This window comes from Pezoporus flaviventris, unplaced genomic scaffold (genome assembly GCF_033815535.1).
Source record: "Pezoporus flaviventris isolate CSIRO_AGI_PZ_B2104156 unplaced genomic scaffold, CSIRO_AGI_Pfla_v1 ptg000013l, whole genome shotgun sequence".
NCBI classification, from domain to species: domain Eukaryota; kingdom Metazoa; phylum Chordata; class Aves; order Psittaciformes; family Psittacidae; genus Pezoporus; species Pezoporus flaviventris.
This window is the reverse complement of record NW_026892561.1, coordinates 13,130,493-13,152,333: the sequence shown is the minus strand read 5'-3', so window position 1 is coordinate 13,152,333 and position 21,841 is coordinate 13,130,493. Positions and strand designations below refer to the sequence as shown.

The window sequence follows — 21,841 nt, the reverse complement described above, 5'->3', positions numbered from 1 at the left end:
CAGCAGCCTCATTTGTTTTATTACTTTATTGAAAGTGGCAGATCCCTTTCAACGTTTTTAAAAACTAAACCCATTGTTGCTTTGAATACTGGACGAAGTCTGTGGGGATTGTTTCCTTTAAAAAAGTTTACTCATTACACTGCAGTGCATGTGAGTAATACTACAAGGTACCTTATTGACATGATTTGCTACCATCATGAAACAGCAACTTCAAAAGCAGCAGGAGCCCTTCAGCTGCCTTTCTGCTGGGCTGCAGCCTCTGCCTTCCACCTCAGTAACTCCTGTTTTCCATGTTAACACCTTCTCCTGAGGAAAAAATGGGTTTGGTCTGTTCTTCATAAACACAGACTCTGAGATGGCTCTCACCCCACAGAAACACCACGCTGCAGCAGAGCTCCAGCAAGATCAAACAGCAGCACCTCTTCTCTACTGGACCTGTTCATAGTGTTTGCTGAGCCTCTACTTATCAATCAGAGATGAAGATTAAAGGATAGTCATAAGCTAACGTGAACACCACGCACTGGGGTTGGGGAATGTAGGGTCTTTTTGAGCTACTTTTAGCCCAGCCCTTACAATCTGCAGGTCTGAATCAAAGTACCAAAACTCACACCTCATTCCTAACAAAGTAGCCTATCTTTAAAAAACTGCTGAACAGCTACAGCTTTTATTCTCAGTGGCTCTGGGAGAGCCACATCATCCACACCCAGACACCCAAACAAAGATCTGGATAGCTAAGGTCCTGCTGACCTAATGGGAATATCTTCACAATTAGAGAGCAGATCTCTAGGCAAACAGCTATCGACGTTATGTTCCTAAGTCTATTTTCTAGACCTTTACCATAGCTTTAAGATCTGTGCATTTACCTGGATTAAAGATCTGTGTTTGTTATAAACTAGTATTATACAGAATGCAATGCTAGTTAGGGATGGCTCCACTGGAATACCTTAAACAGCCAATACGGCTGTTAATGCTTTGATTTCTCCACTAGCAAACACCACCACAGCTTGGCAACTGAAGCACAGCTCTGGCTTCAGCAAGTTCCAATCCCAAACTGAGCCAGAAAGGGAAAGCTGAGAAGGGAAAGTTGATGGAAGCGTTTGTGAACCCCCAACCACACGGATAGCGTTGCTGCTTAGCCATCCAACTGATACCTTTTTGTAGAGGACAGGTTTCTTGCCTCAATGGCAAGCTGCCTTTTAAACTGATGCCCTGTCAGAATCTTTGGCAGTTGTGTCCCCTCCTGCCCCCTTTTTTTAACCCTTCTGCAACATTTGTGCATGCACACAGGGCGTCTGCTCTGCTTAGAGACTTAGGACTGCGTATCTAGTTGCTTCAAGTTGCAGAAAGCACCAAGAAAAGGAACTCCACAAGCTCCCAAACCAAATGTAACCACTTTGCCTTCCAGTCCCTGCAGACCCAAGGCAAGTTCTGCTGTTGCCTGAATGAGGTGAACCGAAGCCTAATACAAAATGTGTCCCAGAGCCAAAAAAAGTACAGTCAGCAAACCCATCCTCCTGGGAAAGAGCAGCAGTGGATTAGCTCAGCTGCTGCTGTACTTGACAGCATTTCACTACTAGTGTGTGAAGGAATTGAAGCAAACCTCCAGAACAACTGGAGAGCTGCTCAAACTTCCAGAGGCATGGAAATTTTCCATGCATGAAGAGCTTCCAAACATACCTGCACATACACATTACTGCTCACAAACACTTTTTTAGGAAGCGCAGGAGGCTAAAACCATTGGACTCGCCTTTGAAATATACCTTAATGGAAGAGAATCTCCCTCTTTTTCCAGCAGCTGGGCATTTACCAGTAACAAGCTGTGACTCAAACCAAGCCAAAATGGATACATCCATAGGGAAACAATTAAAAACTGCATTGATTACATTGTAAAAACAATTAGACCACCCATCTCGGGTTCTGCAAAAGGTCTAAATTGTACTTGCATTGCAAACCCCACCCTGGGTTATCATGAAAACGTGTAATATGGAGGCTCTGAAATGTCCTGGAGTCCGTAACACAATGTTGCATCCAACAGCAGATGGTGATCTGGATTAGAGATGTAGTTCTTATGAAGGTGGAAAAAATCCTTCTCCCTCAAACCAGCAGCAGGGAATGTTGGTGTCAGCGGGCAGAGGTCAGGTGGTTCCGACTGTGTGAAAACCTGCAGGAAGGAATAATGCATGGAACTGGGCACTGCTGTCCACTGCAAGCCCCCACGCACTGCACCGACCCATGCAATTGTGGGTGAAGGGGTAAGTCTGGAGGTGTTTTTACCCACTCCCATCACCACTGCCAGTTTTCTACATAAAGAAGTCTTGAAACTAAAACCAAGCTGTTTAACGAAAAGCCAAGGTGGTGGCTTGGGTTTTTTTTCTGGCTTTTAAGTCCCAGTTTTAGGCTAACAAATTTTGAGCACTGGTGTTTTAGAAGAAGAAATTAACCAAGGCTTCCGAGTTCTTGCAGCCCTCCAAAACAAAACCCTAGTGTCTTGCCCTTTGCACCATCCAGTAATGCCATTTCTAGGCTGGTAGAAGCAAATGATACTGTAACAGCTGCCCTGCAGTCACCCAGAACACATCTACAAGTACCTCCTGCTCAGTTGCAGGCATCACCAGGACACTTTCTGTGACCTCTGTGGGTCAATCAGAAGAGACAAGTGTTCTCTTTCCACCTTTAAGTGATTATTAGATGAGGGGTATGAACATACCTATGGCGTATTTGCTTGGGAGCTTGGATAACTTAGTAACAGAAGCCCTAAAGAATGGCCAGTATTTTCAGTCCCTGGTATCTAAGGCTCTTCTTTTCTTGACAGCATCCAAAAGATACTTGAGCTACAACGCAAAGTACACCAGCTTAAACCCATCAGAAATAAATGCTTAGAAAGCCCAAGCTCAGAGGTGTAAAGACTGTAAAGCTTGGCTGGTATTTACATTAGCAACCAGAGCAGAGAATGGCTCCTTTGGTCACATGTATAGCAAAATACTTCCAGCCTTCTAACCAGTGAGGCAGCAAATGTTAAGTTTCTCAGCTAGTGAGAAAAGGGCAAGATTTAGGACAGCCTGCTGTGAAAGGGAGGTGAGTCACAATGTTAAATAAAGCCTGAAAAATGCATGATCAGGATCTGACATTGCTGCCTGCAGCACACGGATGTGACTGAACTTGGTGCCAGTAATGGAGGCAATTTTGATGCAGCACCTGCTGAGCAGCAAAAAATTAATTCTACTACACTATACTCCTTCACTGGTTTAGGAAGTAATTCACTCCAGGAAAAATACCCTTTCCTCCTACCTGAAACTGGGCAAGCAGAGTGACTGGCTGCACGTAGTGCTGTGAAGCACATTCCTTGCAATGAAACAGATACTCGCTATTCCAGAAGTGATCTTACGACATTTTGAATAGTCCTTGCTGCCTGAGTAATGGGACCAGCACGACATCATATATGTACACACACACACACACACACACACACACACACACACATATATGTATGTCATAGAATCATAGTGGAAGGGGGTTGGAAGGGACCTTAAAGCTCATCCAGTTCCCATCCTCCTGCCATGGGCAGGGACACCTTCCACTAGACCAGGTTGCTCCAAGCCCCGTCCAACCTGGCCTTGAACACTGCCAGGGATGGGGCAGCCACAGCTTCTCTGGGCAACCTGTGCCAGCCCCTCACCAACCTCACAGGGAAGAATTTCTTCCTAATGGCTAATCTAAGTCTCCCCTCTGTCAGCTCAAAGCCATTCCCCCTTGCCCTGTCACAACAGGCCCTTGTAAAAAGTCCTTCCCCAGATTGCTTACAGGCTCCTTTAGGCACTGGAAGGCTATTATGAGGACTCCCTGGAGCCTTCTCTTCTCCAGGGTGAAAAAGCCCAGCTCTCTCAGCCTGTCTGCAAGAGGAAGGTGAACAGCAGCACCTTGCTGTGCTCTTCAACACTCATCTACACTACAGAAGCCTGTTCAGTGTGCAAAAGCACTGCTGAGGCAGGAAGAACTGCTTCATTAAATGTAAAGCACTTAGAAGTGACTTCGCTGACTTAATAGACCCTTGTCATCAATATTCACTTTTTGGTTGTCTTGACTGTTCAGTTCCAGATTTTGACAATGGATCGGTTCACTGCCTGCTCCAGCCCAGCTCGCACCCCAGAGGACACTCACCTTTGTACCCGTTCCACCATGTGTGCTATCAGTTTGTCAGAGATGCCTGGGCAGGACTCCTCAGCCAAGCTAAAGGCATTCTCCAGCTCCTCCATAGCTCCCACATTGCCTCCAGTCTGCTTGTGCTTATCTTTAAGCTGCAACCCAGAAACGGTGTGTTAGTTCCTTATCTCAGAAAAGCACTGATCAAGCACTGCAGGGCAAACATTAAGTCCTTTTCCCTTGTAGTGTGACTCCACAAGGGTGCAGAAGGGCAGAAAGATTCTTCTGGATACAATCAAGAAGGACTCTTTTTGTAGGTCAGGAAGATGAAATCCAACGTCTGGAGTTCAGCCTTTCCTCCAGGTACTAATAACAATTAAAGTCCTTAACAAACAGGCCTTAATGTACTTTTAAACAAACTAAACGATACTAGAAATGGACCAACAGCCCTGAAAAGCTGTAAGTAGTAACAGAACAAAGAACTCTGCTGTATCTGAACCAGTACAGTCACCTCTGCTGCTAATGACAGCTTAGCACCCAGGTTAAAGGCTTGCAGACAGGCAGGGCAGAAAATACCCTAACACCAGGAGTCACTTGCCACCACTTTGAGTATCAACAACAAAGTTTGAGTTGCTTCTAGTGACTGGGAGGAAGAGGCACACTATGGATTTTGAGCCACTCCTCCCCAGGACAGACCTTTCCAGAGGGACAGGGGAAGGAAGCCCCTGCAGCAAGACCTCCACATGCAGCACCTGATCTAGGTGAAAAGCCACATTATCATGGTCAGTGCATGCCAACTAGGCATTACCAGCCACAGGTCTGCTTGCACATGGTTCCAGTTGTTCATTTGAAATAGGCAAACCTCTGTCACGGAGGAGCTCCTGACAGGTCACTGATGCTGAGCATGGAGGAGTCACTGGAAAACCCAGTCACATCCTCTGCAGCATTTCCCCAGCTTCTCACACAAGCAGCTCATGTGGCAACCCCTTCCCTAGTGTACGTCATTACACATTGAGCTGAACAGATGAAAACCTTGTGTGGAACAAGCCCTATCTGCCAGCTACCACTGTCAAGTTCGATTAAGCTCCTGTTAGGCTACGCTGATTAATGGGCTTTACATAAGCCTCGCAGTTCTTTGCCTGCAATTCTAGGATCAGCCTTTCCTGTTGTTGGAGCTCACCTTTTCTCCATGGTGCAGAAAGCAGGACAATGTGAATGCTAATCCCAACTGCACTGTCCCTGTGCTCCGCATCCCCCACTGGAAGCAAACGGTTCCTAGTCAAAAAGAGCTGCTGCCTCTTCAGTGGGACAGCTGCTCACCAACACAAAGCCTCAGCTGGGGGAGCAACTCACTCTTGCCTCTGCTCCTGCAGCAGTGGCGGGGCATGGAGGGCAACTCAATTACACATCAAGGATACAGAGTTCTTAGGCCAAAAATAGTTGTGATGTCGAAGCCAAGGATTTGATTTGACGTCTACCTGATCAAAGACTGCCTGCCCCAGAGCAAAATGAGACACGGGTCCTACAGGTAAGGTGCCAGTTTGTTATCAACCAAGCCACTGACAGCAACCTGTGATGTGAGCAGTCTGATTTTGTCACTTCCCACCACAGAAGAGCTCCTTGGAGGTTAGCAGGGGGCCTGCACAAAGCCTCTCCGCTGGCTTTTATTCACTGCTTGGCCCTTTAGGCCCAAATACCTTACTTTTCCTCCTGCCCAGGAAGAGCAAATGGGCTTCTGGATTTGCAGTTGCCCACATCTGTGTGAGCACCGTGGGTCATTTTCAATATTAACATCCAATAATACACATGCAGGGAAGGCACAGAAAAGATGAACAGCATCTCAGTAAGATTTCAATTCACAAAACCCAACTTCAGGCCTTTTATAGAAAGAGGTGAAAAGGTGCCAGGTCTAATGAAAGGAAATGAGGATCAGCAAATCTGGGGCAAGGGAGTCAAACCAGCAGAAATGAAAGATCCAAGCGGGCACTTCCTGCCTGGAACTGGTACAGCAAGCTTGGTAAGGAGAAGCATGAAGATGCACTCACTGGTTTTGGGAACTCACAGCTCTGAGCACTCCCTTCCACAGGAGGCTCCTAAACCAAAGGACTGAGAATCAGATATCAGTGGTTACGCTGCACGAACAAACTGCCTGCATCAGAAACCAATGGGATTTATATCCATTTCTATCTCATAGGCCCAGGCCTACACGACCCAGAGCATGTGTCTCATGCTCCACCCTCTGGAAGCCAGGCTCAGTGGAGTACAGAAGAGGCCACTTAGCTAAACTCTCAATTTCCAAAGCTGTGCTGTCCCAGCAGCCCACTTTTCAGAATGACCTCTGCTTTCTGCCCTGCAGCAAACCCTCCTTCCACATAGCACTAGACCCGAGGAGTGAGATTTAAGTCCAGAGACTATCCCTGGAAAAGCACAGCACTCTGCTGGACCACCCCTGGAACAGCATCAGGATCCAGAAAAGAGCAAATCATCAGGACCAAAGAAAGGGTCTCTGTGACCCAGCACCCCGAGAAGAGAGCCCTGACATGAAGTGTTTCTGTAAGTGATTTCTTCTGAAGCAGAACCTCCTTTCCCACACTCTCCCACACTCCTGCTGGAAACAGCAACTGAAGCCCATAGGCAGTAGCCTCCTTATGATTATCCTCTTCTCCCTTAAAACATCACCCAGCTGGAAAGACAATTTAGCTCTCTGCTGATACAGGCACTATCCCATCATCATCATTAATGGTAGCTTTTAATTCTACATCCCCACCCAGAACACGAGGCAAGGAAACACGTGGGTTTTCCAAACACGTTTTCTTAGTCTACCTGCCACAGGCCATATGGTAGGTAACTCCTTGGCCTTGGTATGCCAGTAATATCAGGCATATACAAATCAAGAAGATGGCCTAGTAACTGGCAAAGCCGACTCCTGCTCTTACCCACCCACATTCCCCTCAGTGACTCTGCTGTGCAGAACTGCACATAGCACGAGGGCAGGGAACATGTACAGTGACAGGCAAGTTCCAGTACCTGCCTGCCCTAACAGGAGCTGAACTTCAGCCACAGAGGCTGGGGACATCAGTGTCCAGAGTTGTCAAGGCATTAGCAAACCTAAGACAGATACAAAACAGGTACTCCTCTATCTTATCCTCACCAGAAGACAATACAGTAGTGCTACACCTCTAAGAACACAAGTGTATTGGAGAGGACACTCCAGGGACATACTCATTTTCCCAACATACCTCACTATAAACCTCTGAACAGAGGCACAAATACTTCATAGTCCCTTAATCCTACTAGGTACCTCACTGCACCTCCCTTCCCTAAATCTTTCCCATTTACTGATCCATGTCAGGTATCTCTTCTTCTCCAGCCATCACAGACACCATGAAGGTTCTACTCACCTCCCCAAAAACTGGGTGAACAAGTGTGGAGAGACACTGTGACCGCGGTTGCCTCTTGATGGGCTCAGTAGGCTAGAAAGCAAGAGCAAGACGAGAAGAAATTACAAGCACAGAGAAAGGCTCCTAAAGCACACAAACTAAAAAGTCTTTAGTAAATTCACAGCATCTCATGGCAGTCCCCTCACCAGATCTCAGAAAAGCCATAAACTGCAGTACCCTGATGACGTGGAAGAGACAAGTCTTGGGTACTAGCCCTTGATGCCACACTACAGTTGATTTTAGACAGAACAGGAGTGACTGGTAGCTTCCCCGAGACCCTCTGAAGCTTGTGTTAATTCAGTCCACTTCTGAAAGAACAGACAGCAAACAGACCTTCTGGGAACCATGAAGAGCCATTCCTTTGTGCAGCTTGCTCAAGGAGTTAGGGCGAATAGTTGGTGGGAATGTCCAGATTGGACCCTGGTCTCCATCCTCTGTGTCTGCATCACTGCAAATGAAAAGGGGAAAATCAAGAATAAGCTTCACTCCACATACCGGGTGTTTTACCCATGCCTTCCCATAGTCACAAGCTCCCCCCCGACCTGACTGTCGTAACACCACAGGGCTCCAGGCATTTCCCTGTTCCAGAAAAAAATCCTAAGAAACCGCTTCTGTCCCTACAGCCCGTACAGAGCACCAGAGACGTGAGCTAACTACTACATCATGTTTCTAAATCACCACAACCACCTTTCTGTTCTAGCCAGCCTGAACACAGTTTAAAGTGCAAGTTAAATTTAGGAGAATTTAAAACAACACAGCTCACAATTTGAGGGGTTAGGGTTAGATGTTGCAAACTAACCTCCCAGAGTCACTGCTCACTCGAGTGCTGCCACTACAGGCGAAGAGCAGCTCTGCCACACCAGCTTGGCAACGAAGTGCCCTTTCCTCACCCATAGCTCATCCTCCACATCAGTAGCAGAGCACTCTACCCATGAATACACAAACACACAATCACAGTTGTTGCACAGTTACTAAAGCCTGTAGCTCTTTTATTTAACTGAATGTCCATAAAATACAGGCAATGAGCCTTGGTTGTTAGTTATGCACACATTAGATGTTTCTTGTTAGTACTTCTGATTCTATACACTAAACAAAGAGGCTCCGCAGATTAATACCAGAATAGAATACTGGGTAACAGCCTGTTTCTTCAGGCAGCAGTCACCTGCTGCCATGAACAGATGCTCTCATGTTTCCCCCGAGCTACAGTAAGAGCTCCAACCCAGGTGGGGAAAAGAACCCAAGCTGTTTGCTGCAGGCTACCCCAGGGCATGAAGGGTATATAGCAGGGCACCCCTCCATGCAGAGCATGTACATACGTATCAGAATCGCCAGAACTGGAATCTTCTCCATGGCCCTCTGATTTCCAGCGCTTGAATCGATCTATCAGCTCCATTAGGAATGAGGTTTTCTTGGTGTAGCGTGTGATGAACTTGTGCTTTAGCAATTCTTTAGCTGTTGGCCTCTGGAGCAAATAAGAAAAGCATGCTACATGTAACCATCTCTGCACACTAACCAAGCAAGTGCACTGATTTCAATTCTTGCCAGGCTTGCCTGTCCATTCTGTAAGCTCAGTACTTCTTTCTCTCCAGGAAACTTCGCACCAAAAGGTCTTCTGCTAAGTAAGTCTTTGACCTCTGCAATACTTGACCCAAATTCACAGGTAGATAGCAATACTCACAAATCTAGGATCCTTGTTGAGGCAGGCTTCCACAAACTCCTTGAAGGGCTTGCTGTGGTGACCCTCAAGTGTTGGAGGGTTATTTTTGGGGATCAGGAAGAGAACCCTCATAGGATGCAAGTCGGAATTTGGAGGCTCTCCTTTTGCTAGTTCAATGGCTGTAATTCCAAGGGACCAGATGTCTGCCTGAAAGAAGCGCAAGAATAGTGAGAGCACAGAACAACAGGGAGCAACTCTGCAACATGGGAGCATGCAATTCTAGCACAGCTGAAGGGCTGATCACATTAAATCAGGTGAGGTGTTTCAGGTCCAGCAGACAAACTACTCCAACAGATCCTGAACCATAACAGGAAAGTATCATTCTTGCAATAAGCAACACTTCTAACCTCTGTATTAAACCTAGCATCATCTTATATAAAGTAGCACCAAGTAGCAATCCTCCTGCTCCCAGCTCACCTTGAAGTCATAAGCAGACTGTTTGATGACCTCTGGTGCCATCCAGAATGGAGTCCCAACAAAGGTGTTTCTCTTAATTTGTGTGTCCGTCAGCTGTCCAGCCACTCCAAAGTCTGCCAGTTTCACATCTCCTTGTTCCGAAAGTAGCACATTGGCAGCTGTTCACACAAGTAAGTATTAAGTCTAAATCATGTCCAGCCCACACAGAACTGAATACTGAGAATGGACCTCCTGCGATATCCTCCTTTGCCCCAGTGAAAACCCTCACCTCAGAATTTACCTTTGCTGGGTAACATGGAACAAGTTCATATGCTTGGCTGGATCAGAAGGGAAATATTTCTAGAGTAGCAGCAAGAAGTAGAGGTGAAGGGCCACACCATCTGCTAGATGTGATCCCTGGCCACACAAAGACCAGAGGGGAGAAAGATACTTCAAATGGTCTTATTTCTTTTGCAGAGTAGCATCAGTACAGGTTAAAGAGCAGATCCTTCTAAAGAGCTCTCAAGTCCTGGTCTTGTACTGCTCCTCACTCAGCTTAAGACAGTGACATTGTGCAGGTTTGGAGATGAGGGTTTTTTGTAGAACTTCTGGTTCTGAGGCAGACCTTACCTACAAGCTTTCAGCACTTCCCCACTCTGCTGGCAGCCAGCAGACCTGCACAGCTTGAAACCTGCTAGAAATGTGCAGCCTCACACACACAACAGAATCTTTTCAACATATTCCCCTGCATGAGGTTTCTCTGCTCTGCTTGTTCACATCCCCACCTGCAGAGGGTCAGAGCAGTCAGCATCCAACACTGGCCACATCTTCACAGCACTGTCCTCCCACCCCCTTGCTATCATTTGATGCTCTGTGCTTGGCATGAGACCGCTCTTTGGGAGGCCGATGCCAGGTCTCTCTGCACTGCACACAGCCAGTGACTATGAAAATCAGGAACAGGATAAGCTGACACAAGCTGCCCTGATTTTCTAGTGCTGTGAACCCTGCATGAGGACAGCTCACCTTCACAGTAAGTTATAATCAGCATACACATGCCTGCGGTCCAGCAGTAAAGCAACTGTCCAGACATAACAGTCAGCTAGTATTTGAGCATGCCTTTCATTTCCTTTCCTTTAGCCCCCTGCCTACCCAAACTGCAAATACCAGAGAAGAGCTACAGATCCTTACTGTTACTCTAAACCCTAAAGACGTGAAAACCATGAATCGCAATAAAAGGAAAAGCATCAGATTCAGAAACAAGCCACCCAATAGTGAAAACAGCACTGAGAAACTGTCTTTGAAACCTCTCAGATTACTGCTGCACAATACTGCTAAATCTGATGTTAGTAACATCCCTTTCAAGAAGGAGAGCTCAGCTCTCCACTGCTTACCTTTGATGTCCCTGTGGATCTTCCTCTCAGAATGTAGATAATCCAAACCCTTTAGGATTTCTCTCAGGATAGTAGCTATGTAAGTCTCCTCCAGGGGTCCTGGCTTCAGCTGATAAAGGGCAGAAAGATTACTTAAAAGAGGGTGATGGATGCCTTGGGTTTTCCAGCCTCAGTTTGTTTCCTGGAAACTTTGGCTGAGCAGGTCACACTCAGCAAGAAGCACCTACTGCAGGCCTGGTGCTCATTCTGCAAGCAGAATGCCGGACTCTGCACCTGGCAACATTAAATGGAAACTCTTTGGGGGGTTTTCTATTAGTCTATTAAAGGTTTCCTAGACAAACACCAGGATGCTCATCTCCAGCTTTGGCCTGGAAATACTTTGGTGAACAGAACATCTTAACACTTTCTCCTGTTCAAGTCTCTCTGCCAGCATGCAAGAACTGAATTTTAGCCACTGCAACAGCCCAGAGGACAACTTCTGCACTCTGGCTGTGAAGTACGAGCTCTTTCCATCAGTTCTCCTCTAAACAAGTCTTGTCTTCTCAGTGCAATAATTGAGTTTCTCACACTATGATGACTTCTGCTGACGACAGCCCCTCCCCAAATACACTTTTCTTCGTCAGTGCAGGCTCAGCAGTTTTCATTACATGATCTTAGTTACTGCTCTGGAAAAACAGGCTTTATTGTCCTAAGGAGAAAGCCAAGATCCTGTGACAGAATACAGCACAGCAGAACTTCACTCCTGTGTTTATTCTGCATCTGTATTCCCTTAAAATCTGGGGTAACTTGTTAGACATCATTTGTATCATCAAACACTTGAGAACCCTGATTATAGATTATAATTAGATTATAGACCATGTCCCTGCTGAGCCTGATGCCATGCAAGCACTGAACAATACCATGGATTCTTATTAGGTAAAGCATGGATTTGCACTACTCAAAACCAACTGACTGCTGTTAGGCTTCAGTTCACTGGATCTTCCTATTGTAAAGCAGCAGAGCACACTGGAGAACAGTGCTTTGACAGCTGAGCTCCATGCAAACTTTTCTGCTGTTCAAGAATATGCATAACCAGTGTGTCTGTCCTGCACTACATACTCTGCAGGCACATGGCTGTCAAAGAGATGGTACACAGCAAGTGAGTGTCTGGCCTACGGGCATTTCACAAACCAAGGCTCCAGCTAATGTTTTTCATGGTCCAAAGCTTACCAAGTACTTACCAAATCCAGGGCTGAACCTCCTCCTAGGTACTCCATAATTATCCAGAGCTTAGTGCCCTGCAAGCAAGAGCACAAATCAAGATCAAAAACAATAATAAAACCAGACAGAAAAGTGAAAGACCCCAGAGGCAGCAAGACACATCAGTAGTCCTGTACACAATCCACAACACCTCAGCTCTCGGAGGCTTAAGAAGGGAGCTCCCAGCTCTCTCTTTTCTGATGACCCAGCATTATAGTGATGGACCTGCCAGCTTGAAGGGTTCAAGCATCAAGACGCTCTCTTACTCCTCAGAGATTTCCAGACTGAGGTTCACAGGGTCCGGGTAGAAGGTAAGCCGCAGACCCATGAAGCCTCAGCTTGCTTGTTGTTTTTAGCTGAAGGCTGAGAACATGCATTACAGCTTTTGAAAAATGTGCATGGATCAGGATCCATAGAGCTCAGGAACTGTTTGCTACAGCAGACTCAGTGTTACTGCCCCTCCAGCAGCCAGCATGCAGACACCTCTTTGGTCCTCACTGCTAACAGCTTCTGTTGGAATTCCTAAACCTGTTCTCAACGCAAGTGGTACCAGCCCGCCTCCAAAGAATCAGTTCCTGCTCTTTTCATGATTTTGATGAAATGATGATCACAAGATCATAGAATCACAGAATCGTTTGGGCTGGAAAGGACCTTAAGATCATCTAATTCAAGTCCCCTGCCACAGGCAGGGACACCTTCTACTAGACCAGACTGCTCAAGGTTCTGTCCAGTTTGGCCTTGAACACTTCCAGGAATGGGGCATTCACAATTTCCTTGGGCAACCTGTGCTGGTGTCTCACCACCCTCACAGTAAAGAATGTCTTCCTCATATCTAACCTAAATCTCCCCTGTTTAAGTTTAAACCCATCACCCCTTATCCTATCACCAAGTCCCTGATGAAGAATCCCTCTCTGGTATCTTTGTAGGCCTCCTTCAGATACTGGAAGGCTGCTATGAGGTCTCCATGCAGACTTCTCCAGGCTGAACAGCCCAAATTTTCTCAGCTTTTCTTTGTATAGGGGGTGCTCCAACCCACTTATCCTCATGGCCCTACACAAAGTACAGCTTCAAACTCCATTTCCTTCCACAGGCATAAAGCCCTCAGTGTTACTACCTTAAAACTGTGGTATATTGGAAAAGTATTCCACAAATTTCCTTTCAAGAATGGTCAAACCAGAGAGAGGTCAGCTTTTTCAACAAATAATCTTCTACCCAGTGCAGTGCCTGCTTTAGAGACCTCATTTCCATGTGCTCTGGAAGTGTCTTAAAGCCCAGTCTCCTATTAAGACCAAATACACACAGTGAGCAGAGCCACTGCAGTTCCTGCTCCCACACTGACACTCACAGTTTGGACAACTCTGCAGTGCTGCATGCTACTGTGAGCTGCAGCACCCACAGAGAAGCCCACCCCATTCCCAAACTGCTGGCAAGAGAATTGCCACAGCTTTGCCCTACCTTCAAGTAGGAGCCATAGTACCGGGTGATGTAGGGACTATCACACTGGCTGAGCACTGTAATCTCCTGCTGAATGTCCTCAATTTCATCCTCAGCCTCTTCCAGATCAATGATCTTGATAGCAACCACCTCCTTGGTGCGATTGTCAATCCCTTTATACACTTCACCGAATGATCCTTTGCCGATCCGCTCCAGCTTGGTGAACAGTTCTTCAGGATCAACCCTGGAGTGCTACACCAGAAAGCAGAGACAGCAGAAGCCCGTTAAGTCCTACAGCAGCCTGCAGAGTGCCATGCACACACATATAGGTCATCTCCCTATCTGTGCATCTACTGTGTTTAATTCATCCAAAACTCACATATCCTAAAAGGTCTTCACATGCTGAGAAACACATCCAAGATTAGAACTCAAGAAACCTCTTGGATGGGCTTTCTGCCCCTACAACCCATAGTAGGAAAAGGGGAGAGAAGCCCAGAAGGAGAATGTCAGCAAGCATCTTTATGGAAAATGTCAGCTCCTTTGGGAGAAGACTGCACAACTGCAGGCACTAAATTGGTACCCAAGCAGCTCCACGAGCAAGCACTTGTTCACACTGGAATAAAAAGACAGGCAAAGGTGTACCAGAACCAGCCTTCTTTTGAAGAGCCAGATGAGAAAATGGGCACAAGCAAGAGGCCATAGGAAGTTCACAGAAATGTTTCCCTAGTCTGCCTTCCTGCCACTTGAAGAACGGAATGATTTGAAAGATTTGAACCCTTTCCTACTTGTCTGGAAGGAGAAATACTACAGTAATATAAAGACTGGTTCACATTAGCTGCCTTTTCTTCCGCAGCCTGATTTCCAGGCAGCATCCTGCACAGCTCTCTTCAGATGTTTGCAGAGGGAGTCTCATGTCTTTTGGAAGGCTAGCAGCAAGGAGGCCAGGCACCTGCTTGTCCCAGAGGAGACACGAGGGCTGAATGGACATCCAGTCTGCAGACCTGCTTTTCTGGAACAGCCTCTCCTCTGGCTGGCACACCCAGATGCAAAAGCAAACAGCATTTCCCTCATTAGATAAGCACATCAGAGGGGAAGCTACTAACACAATCATCAGAGGCATACTGACTCTGTAACAGCAGCTTCAAAGTTAACTGTTTATTAAGATGAGTATCGACAAGAAAGGGAAGAAATCAGAATCATTTTCTGAAGCTATTTCATTCTCTCCAGCTGCAGACCAGGAGGTCCTGCTCTGCTTCAGGCTCTTCACCACTAAAAGGCTCTTTGTGATTAGTCTGTCTTCTTTAAAAACAAGTCTATTAAAAAAAAACAAGCTGGAAAACATGGCCTGGCCCAGGAGGCAGCCAAGCTGTTACAGTGAGCTTTCCAAACCCAGAATGTCTCAGTCTCACCTCCAACATGTCACCCAGAGCACTGCTCCCTTGTGACGGCCTTGAGCTGGCAGAGATTTTAGCTGAGAACAGGGCAGCTGCATTCCTCCATCTAACACCAGGTTCCAGCAGTAGAGCCATCACTCAGCAGCCCAACATGCTGCTTAATGATTAAGCCAGTCAGCCATTGTTTGCATTCTGCACCCTGTGCATTGCTATATGGAATAAGCCAGGCCCAGAATCAGCTTTATAGTCAGCTCACTCAACAGGATTTCCCCATGCATTCCAGCCCAAGATACAGAAGGATAACCAAATATCCTTGCGCATCCATGGCAACACTGAAACAGGCTGTACATTAAACAAATGCACTGGAACAGACTGGAGGGGATATGCAGAGATGAAAGGAACTGGAGATACATGAGAGGGACTGGAAAGAGGGAGGCGGTGGCAAGGAAGAGGATTTGAGCTTGAGAAATGCCAGGAGACAACATAAGAATGATGACTCCAGCACAGGGAGAACAGTCTGGCTAGTCTAGGCTCACGAGAGGCCAGAAGCAGTTTTCACCTCCTGACCAACTTACAGGAAGGGGCAACAAGGTGGCCCAGATGTTACCCTGCACAGTCACTACTGCACCATAAAAATGCCACTCACCATAGCACCTGGCTCAGCTGGTAAAGAAAACTATCCACATGAATCCTGCAGGGAAGCAACCCTGTGAGAAAACCTTTCTCCTCTCCCACGTATTTTTGCCATAAGAAAAGAAATGGCAAGGTGTAAGTTACTGTGTTTCTCCTCATGCTGACATGGCACATCAAAGAATCAGGACTGATTTGTCAAGAACGTAACATCAAACAGAAGAACACTGGCTACTGCAGGCAGGTTTTGGGACAGCCACTATTTTATGTACTGAGATCTGTAATAACAGACAGCTTCGTAATCAAGCTTCCATACTTTGATGTCAGTTGATCCCATTTCCTATGGAACACAGTGAAGGAATCAAACCTTCCTAACAAGCACATGGAAACTTTGCCCAGGGGATCCAGGAAGATGATACAACTCTGGGGGCGAAAGGAGAGAGAACTACCACATTAAACTGGAACAGGAACCTTTGTAAGTACTGGATTTACCACCCCAGTACCTGTCACCTCAAAACTGATTCGGAAATGCTTCAGATCCTAGGTGGCAGGGCAAGAGTATGACTCTGTGGAAGGCCTGAGGATGTGCAATCCTTGATAGAGTTGCCAAAAATCACACAAGTCATACCTAGCCACAGCCAGAACCTAGTGGGCAAGTATGGGCAAAGTGGAAGGGTGATTCCAGTCATGGTTACATGCTCCTAGATGCCTGCTGCAGGACCAGAGTCTGCTAAGGAATCTTTTTCACTTTCTGTAAACAGGGAGGAGAACAGCTCATCCCTGGTTCAAGCAGGTCAGTGTCTGCCCAGCAGAGGCATTGCCAGCTGGCATTTTTGTGGAAGCAACCCTGTATTCCCATGACAAAATACGATAAAATTATGCTCCTCTGCAGGACATCTGCTCAATTGTCCATTCAAAAGGTTCCTATTTGAGCTGCCACATGGTAATTTGCTGACGATGAGCAAACATTCAGATCAATGGGCACACAAGCCTCAGCACTCACCAGACAGCAGGACAAGTGCAGTTATGCCAGGAATGGAGAGCATTGCAAGAGCACTGCTCCATCAGAAGAGCAGAACACTGCCACACTCCGGGGGCTCAAGCAGTAGGAGCAGAGGAGAAGGCACCATTCTGTGTAGCCTGACTCTCCCCTACTCCAATAAATTTGAGGTACTGCAATGAGGAGTGTAACCAGCACAATCTGTCCCTTTTCTAAATATGAACAGATCTCAGTACCAGTCTTGTTAAGAGAATCATCCTGGCTGCAGATCCATGTTCCTTGACTGCACAGCTACAAACACACCTGAAAAACTTTATTAGCAGCAAGTATCTGAATCTAGATCAAATGAACATTACACCTGCATAAGTGAGCACGGCTAACCCAAAGAGCTTATTAGCACCTGTCAACTGTGCAACTGCTCACCAGCTTGGGGTCTTTCCATGTTCTTCCACATTCACAGAACCCGCCAGGGCTGTGAAATGGAGCTGCAGGCCAGAGTCTGAAAAGCTAGCTGACCATCTGCTGATCCTTCTACTGCAATGCATGAAGGTGGTCACAACCTCACACCTTTTTGGTTGACTGTCAACTACACAGCAGTTCTGAAGCAAAAAGCCTCATGCTCTTTCTCCCCATTGAGAACAGTCAAACACTAGAGACAGCTCAGCTGGGCATGAACAGGCCTTGAGAGGGAGAGCACACAAAGCATCATCTCAATTGCACATGAAGGAAGAGGAGGGAATAAGTATGAAAGGGATGAGGACAATCTAGTGGCAATGTCCTCCACTTCTGCCCACCAGGGCCTAATCTCACAGCACAGAAAAGAAGGATGCTTTGTCATGACAGGTGTGGGGGTGTTTGCCATCATGACTGGTGATGCCATGTTTTAAAACAGAGTGACTCACTGCAAACATCAGGAATTAAGAGTTGCAGCGTGTTCTGAGGCAAGCCTGGCAGTAACACCAGCTGCTTCATGGGGAAAGTACGGGTTTGGCAGCTCTGCCACCTCCAGCTGCAGAGCCATGATATCCATAGCTTTTGAGAGGAGACTAGAGAAGAAGGGGAAATAACTACTCTCATTTACCCACACTGCATGCTACATGCTGACCTCTGGGCCACCAACAGAAATATCCACAGCAGGTACTGCGTTCTCTCTGGGGATATCAGCTTTGTATCTGGAAACATTTGAAAGCTTCCCTGTGTCTATGAAATCTGTGCACAGCTCTTTTCAACTGCCAAACCTGAGACAGTTTTGAACTTCGGGAGTATAGACAAGAAGTTTGAGTTCAACGCTTTGAAACACATGAATTTGTCTGAGCCCCAACTTGCTTCACAGATTGCATTCTTTTGCTTCAAGGGAGGGAAACATTACTTAGCTAGAGAACTTGAACTGCTTCTTCAAGGTCACATAAGGAACAACAAAACTAGAAGCAGAGCTCAGATCAGAACTTTACACATAATAACACAAACACATCATCTAGCAGAAAGACCGGAGGCCCACTGTGCTGTATTTATATAGCAAAGGGGAGTCAAGAAAAGAGAGAGCCAAGTAGCTGAGGCATGGAAACAGAGGCACAGACATAGAGCAACCTGGGGATTTGCCTCAGGTAACCCTGCAGATCAGCAGCAGAACTGGGAATCAAAGACAAGTCAAGCCTCTGACATTCCAATCCAAGTGTTAGTCTCTGGATTTTCACAGCACTTCCTACCACTCCCTAAACTCTGAATAGAACATCAGGCCAATTGCCGCTGCCCTTCCACCAAGCCTCAGTTACACAGCTTGCAAGGTCCCATCAAGGAGTCCTAAAGAGACCTGAGAAAGGGACAACACAAGATTGCTTTCCTGTTCCAGGACCAGACAGAGAGTCATGGGATGACAGAATATGAGAATGTCTTACATTTCCTTAATTGATCAGAGATGAGACCACTGGAACTGTGATAAGCTTCATTAGTGAATGCTGTATACAAAAAGCTTTAGAGCAACCTCCTCTGTAACTACAAAACTCAGTTCTCAGCCCTAACCAGACAGTAGCCTTTCCTTTTCATTTCTTTCCCTGTACAATGACTCACTCAGGTACTATATTTGCATTTAATTCCATACACACTTTGGGGAAATAATTTATGTGAAAGCCAGCATGCAAAATAAGATGCATTGCAAATCAATTTTAAATCAGAAAAGGCTTGGAGAAAGAATCATCTCAAATGCTAAAGTTTTTAGTATCATAATGCTACACCTAGAAGCAGAACAGGAAAATCCCCAAAATTGACACAAACCATGGTTTAACAGGATCCACATTCAGTATTGACATCTGCCAATAATCAAACACACCCCACAGCCAAATCAGAAGAAAGAAAATTCAAGCCAATATCATTAATGTGGTTTAGCTTTTAGTCATGACATCATCCTTCCACATTCCTTTTGTGCAAATGTCATCACAACAAACAGTATTTAACCACATCCACGAGGCTGGTATCTCCCTCAGAAGAATTAAACATTCAGCATTAAATATCACTCTTATGCATGAAGGTTATAGGCACTGTTTTCTCAGGCTGCTGTTATGAACACTTCAATAAGGTGTGTCTGGCACAGCCTGCACACACAGCTCTTCTGTCCCCATTTCTAGGCTTCCCCTCCAAAAAATACTCGGAGAACCAATGGCTCCTGTCCTCCTAACAGCAAAGTTAACCTCAGACAAAGGCATGATACTGGGGAAAGAACTCCCTTTCTATATGGCTGGCAACCTAACACTACCAGTCCAGCACTGCCACGGAATAAGACACAAATCAATTGCCTAACAGAAGTAAGCTGAGACGTGCAAGAAGAGATAAAGAGTGTCAAAAAATGATTTCCTGGTTATTTGTTTTTAACTCATTTCAAGAACAAGCGTAAGAACGTTCGCTCTTGATACAAGAGTTTGACACTAATTTTTAATTGCCACTTACCTGGCTGGCAAATTCTCTCAAGTGAGCCATGCCTATAGGATGGTCAGACATCCGCTTTTCCAGAATCAGGGAGGGTTGGGATGTCGTAGCACAGGGAAAGTGATGCTTTCTCATCCACTGGTCAACTGCGACAAGCAAGAACACAACAGCTCTAACCTGATGTCCTCAGAGCCCAGCTCATTCACCAAGTGAGCTACCTGCATCTTTTTGCCCTTAATTTGCACTTCTATTTGAACCCACCAGCCCATTCCTAGCATGCCAGCCCCTCCTTGCAAGCCTCACTTCCCAGTTCTTTCCAGACATGCCTTCCAGATCAGGGAACCTCTAATGCTATACACTGACAAAGCCTCAGGCACCATTTTCCCCACCATCATCTCAGTGTGCTCCCCAGTATTACAGCTGCCCCTACAGCACTAGCCCCTGATCACCACTCCCAGCATCTTCCCCAGCACAGCCCACGTTATCCTCAAACACCCCTTTCCTCCTACTGCTTCCCAGTAATCCTCTCGCTGAGAGCACCCCTCTGCTCCCATTCTCCCCAGCAGACCCACTTGCAAAGCTCAGCTGCCCCGTGCACCTCTTCTTCCTCAGGAACCCCAACCCTACCCCATCCCTGGGCACCCCCCACCAGTGCTCCCCAGACCCCGTGTCCCTCAGCAACCCTCCCCGCAGGTCTCCCTGCACCTCAGCAACATTAGAGCCCTAACCCAGCGCGACACCTCAGCCCAGCCCGGTCCCCTCAGCACTACACAGCGCTCCCGGCCATGATGGTCCCACGGCCTCCCCCTAACCCCGCTCACGGACCCTTCATCCTCCCTCGGCTCCCCAACAGTCCCCTCAGACCCTCCCGCCCCATCACGGCCTCCTCAGAGCGCACCATACCAGCCCGTCCACAGCCTCCCTCCGCCCCGCAAGGCCCTCTCAGCGCTCCTGTGGCGGATCCTCGGGCCGTAGAGCCCCCGGGGCCCTCCCGGTTGCGGGCACCGCCGCACCTACCCGGACCCGGGCAGCCTGCTGCACCTACGGCCAGCAGTCCCCGCTCGACGGGCAGAGCGGTGCCATGCCGGACCCCGGCACACGGAGCCACCGCCACGCCACTGCCGCTCCGGGCTGCCCTAGGACACCGAGCGGGGGGGGGGGGGGGGGGAGGGGGGGGGCGGGGGGTACCGGGAGCGGGGTTGGGAGGGGCGGGCCGGGCCGGACTCAACAACACGGCGCTGCAGAGGCCGCGGGGCGGGGACAGGCCTCGGGGCGGGGGCAGGCCGCGCCGCGCTGCCTGCCGGGAGGCGTAGTTCTCGCGCAGCGCCGGCCGCCCTGAGGGCTCCTCCGTGGACTACAAAGCCCGGCAGGCTGCGGGAGGGGGCGTGGCGGAAAGGAGGGCGGGGCGCCAGAGCTGGGCCTGTGGGGCGGCAAGTCCTCCTGTGCGGGCAGCGCGGTGGGGGCGGCGGGACAGGGACTACACATCCCAGAGGACCCCGCGGCACGGGCGGGGCTGCAGGGGGCCGGGCCTTCCTGGCGGGGTGGGGACGGGTCCCCTTTGCCCTCCAGGGGCCGGGTGTTACCGGGCCGCTCTGCCCTCATCTTGGCGCGGTGTCAGCTCCTCTCCTGCCCGCTGCCCCCGTGAGGGCGAGGGGCCGCGACACCCCACGATGCGGCCGGTGCCCCCCACCCCTTTGCGAGGAAGCCGGCGGTGCAAAGAGGGCGGGTTCCCGGGGGCAGGAGGGGTGAGGCGCGGGGTGCGAGGGCTTCTCGTTGCCCTTCTCCCAGGGTTGATGTTGCAGCGTTGTAGGGTGCCTCAGAAGCGTCAGTGAGATGGAGGACTGGTACCCGGTACCCCTGCGATGAGATAATACGTGCGTATTTAAATGACCCGTTGTCGGTTGGAGGGTTTTCAATAAAGGTCTTACCTGTTGAATCCCTGGTTGCTTGAGTTGGTACCTGCAGGCCCAGCCTTCTGGGCCCCCAGAGTACTGTGAGCGTGTCTTCTAAACGTCCCTCCTCCAGCACAACTTGTTGGCTGAGATCTAGGAGCAGACGGAAGGATCAACGCTTCCTGGTGAAGCAGGAAAAGGAGAATGGAGTTCTGTTCCAGTTTTGGTGCCATGAGGACCAATGGTGAA

At 48.0% G+C, this 21,841-nt stretch overlaps 1 protein-coding gene across 2 annotated transcripts; it reads right to left on the bottom strand.

Moving 5' to 3' along the window:
- Window positions 1-11: 11 nt before the first annotated feature.
- On the bottom strand, window positions 12-20,844 carry STK25 (serine/threonine kinase 25). 2 transcript variants are annotated; one of them, XM_061451724.1, is made up of 12 exons: window positions 20,724-20,844; window positions 19,722-19,846; window positions 13,779-14,009; window positions 12,305-12,361; window positions 11,085-11,193; window positions 9,715-9,872; window positions 9,259-9,444; window positions 8,897-9,042; window positions 7,914-8,028; window positions 7,542-7,613; window positions 4,159-4,295; window positions 12-2,161 (listed from the first exon to the last, which is right to left on the bottom strand). In XM_061451724.1, the coding sequence occupies exons 2-12, from the start codon at window positions 19,833-19,835 to the stop codon at window positions 2,122-2,124; spliced, it is 1,365 nt and encodes a 454-aa protein (XP_061307708.1). In that variant the 5' UTR covers window positions 19,836-19,846; window positions 20,724-20,844; the 3' UTR covers window positions 12-2,121. The 2 variants fall into 2 exon arrangements, with proteins under 2 accessions (XP_061307708.1, XP_061307707.1); XM_061451723.1 differs by having other exon boundaries at window positions 20,604-20,842.
- Window positions 20,845-21,841: the final 997 nt, after the last annotated feature.

What these genes read in the sequence shown, in the direction of transcription:
- STK25 (XM_061451724.1), bottom strand. Translation starts at nt 19,835, where the DNA reads ATGAGAAAGCATCACTTTCCCTGTGCTACGACATCCCAACCCTCCCTG. An exon ending in TGAGAGAATTTGCCAGCCAG is followed by an intron (nt 14,010 to 19,721) that starts GTAAGTGGCAAT and finishes TTTCTGGTGTAG; the next exon opens with CACTCCAGGGTTGATCCTGA. An exon ending in TCAACAAGGATCCTAGATTT is followed by an intron (nt 9,043 to 9,258) that starts GTGAGTATTGCT and finishes TATTTGCTCCAG; the next exon opens with AGGCCAACAGCTAAAGAATT.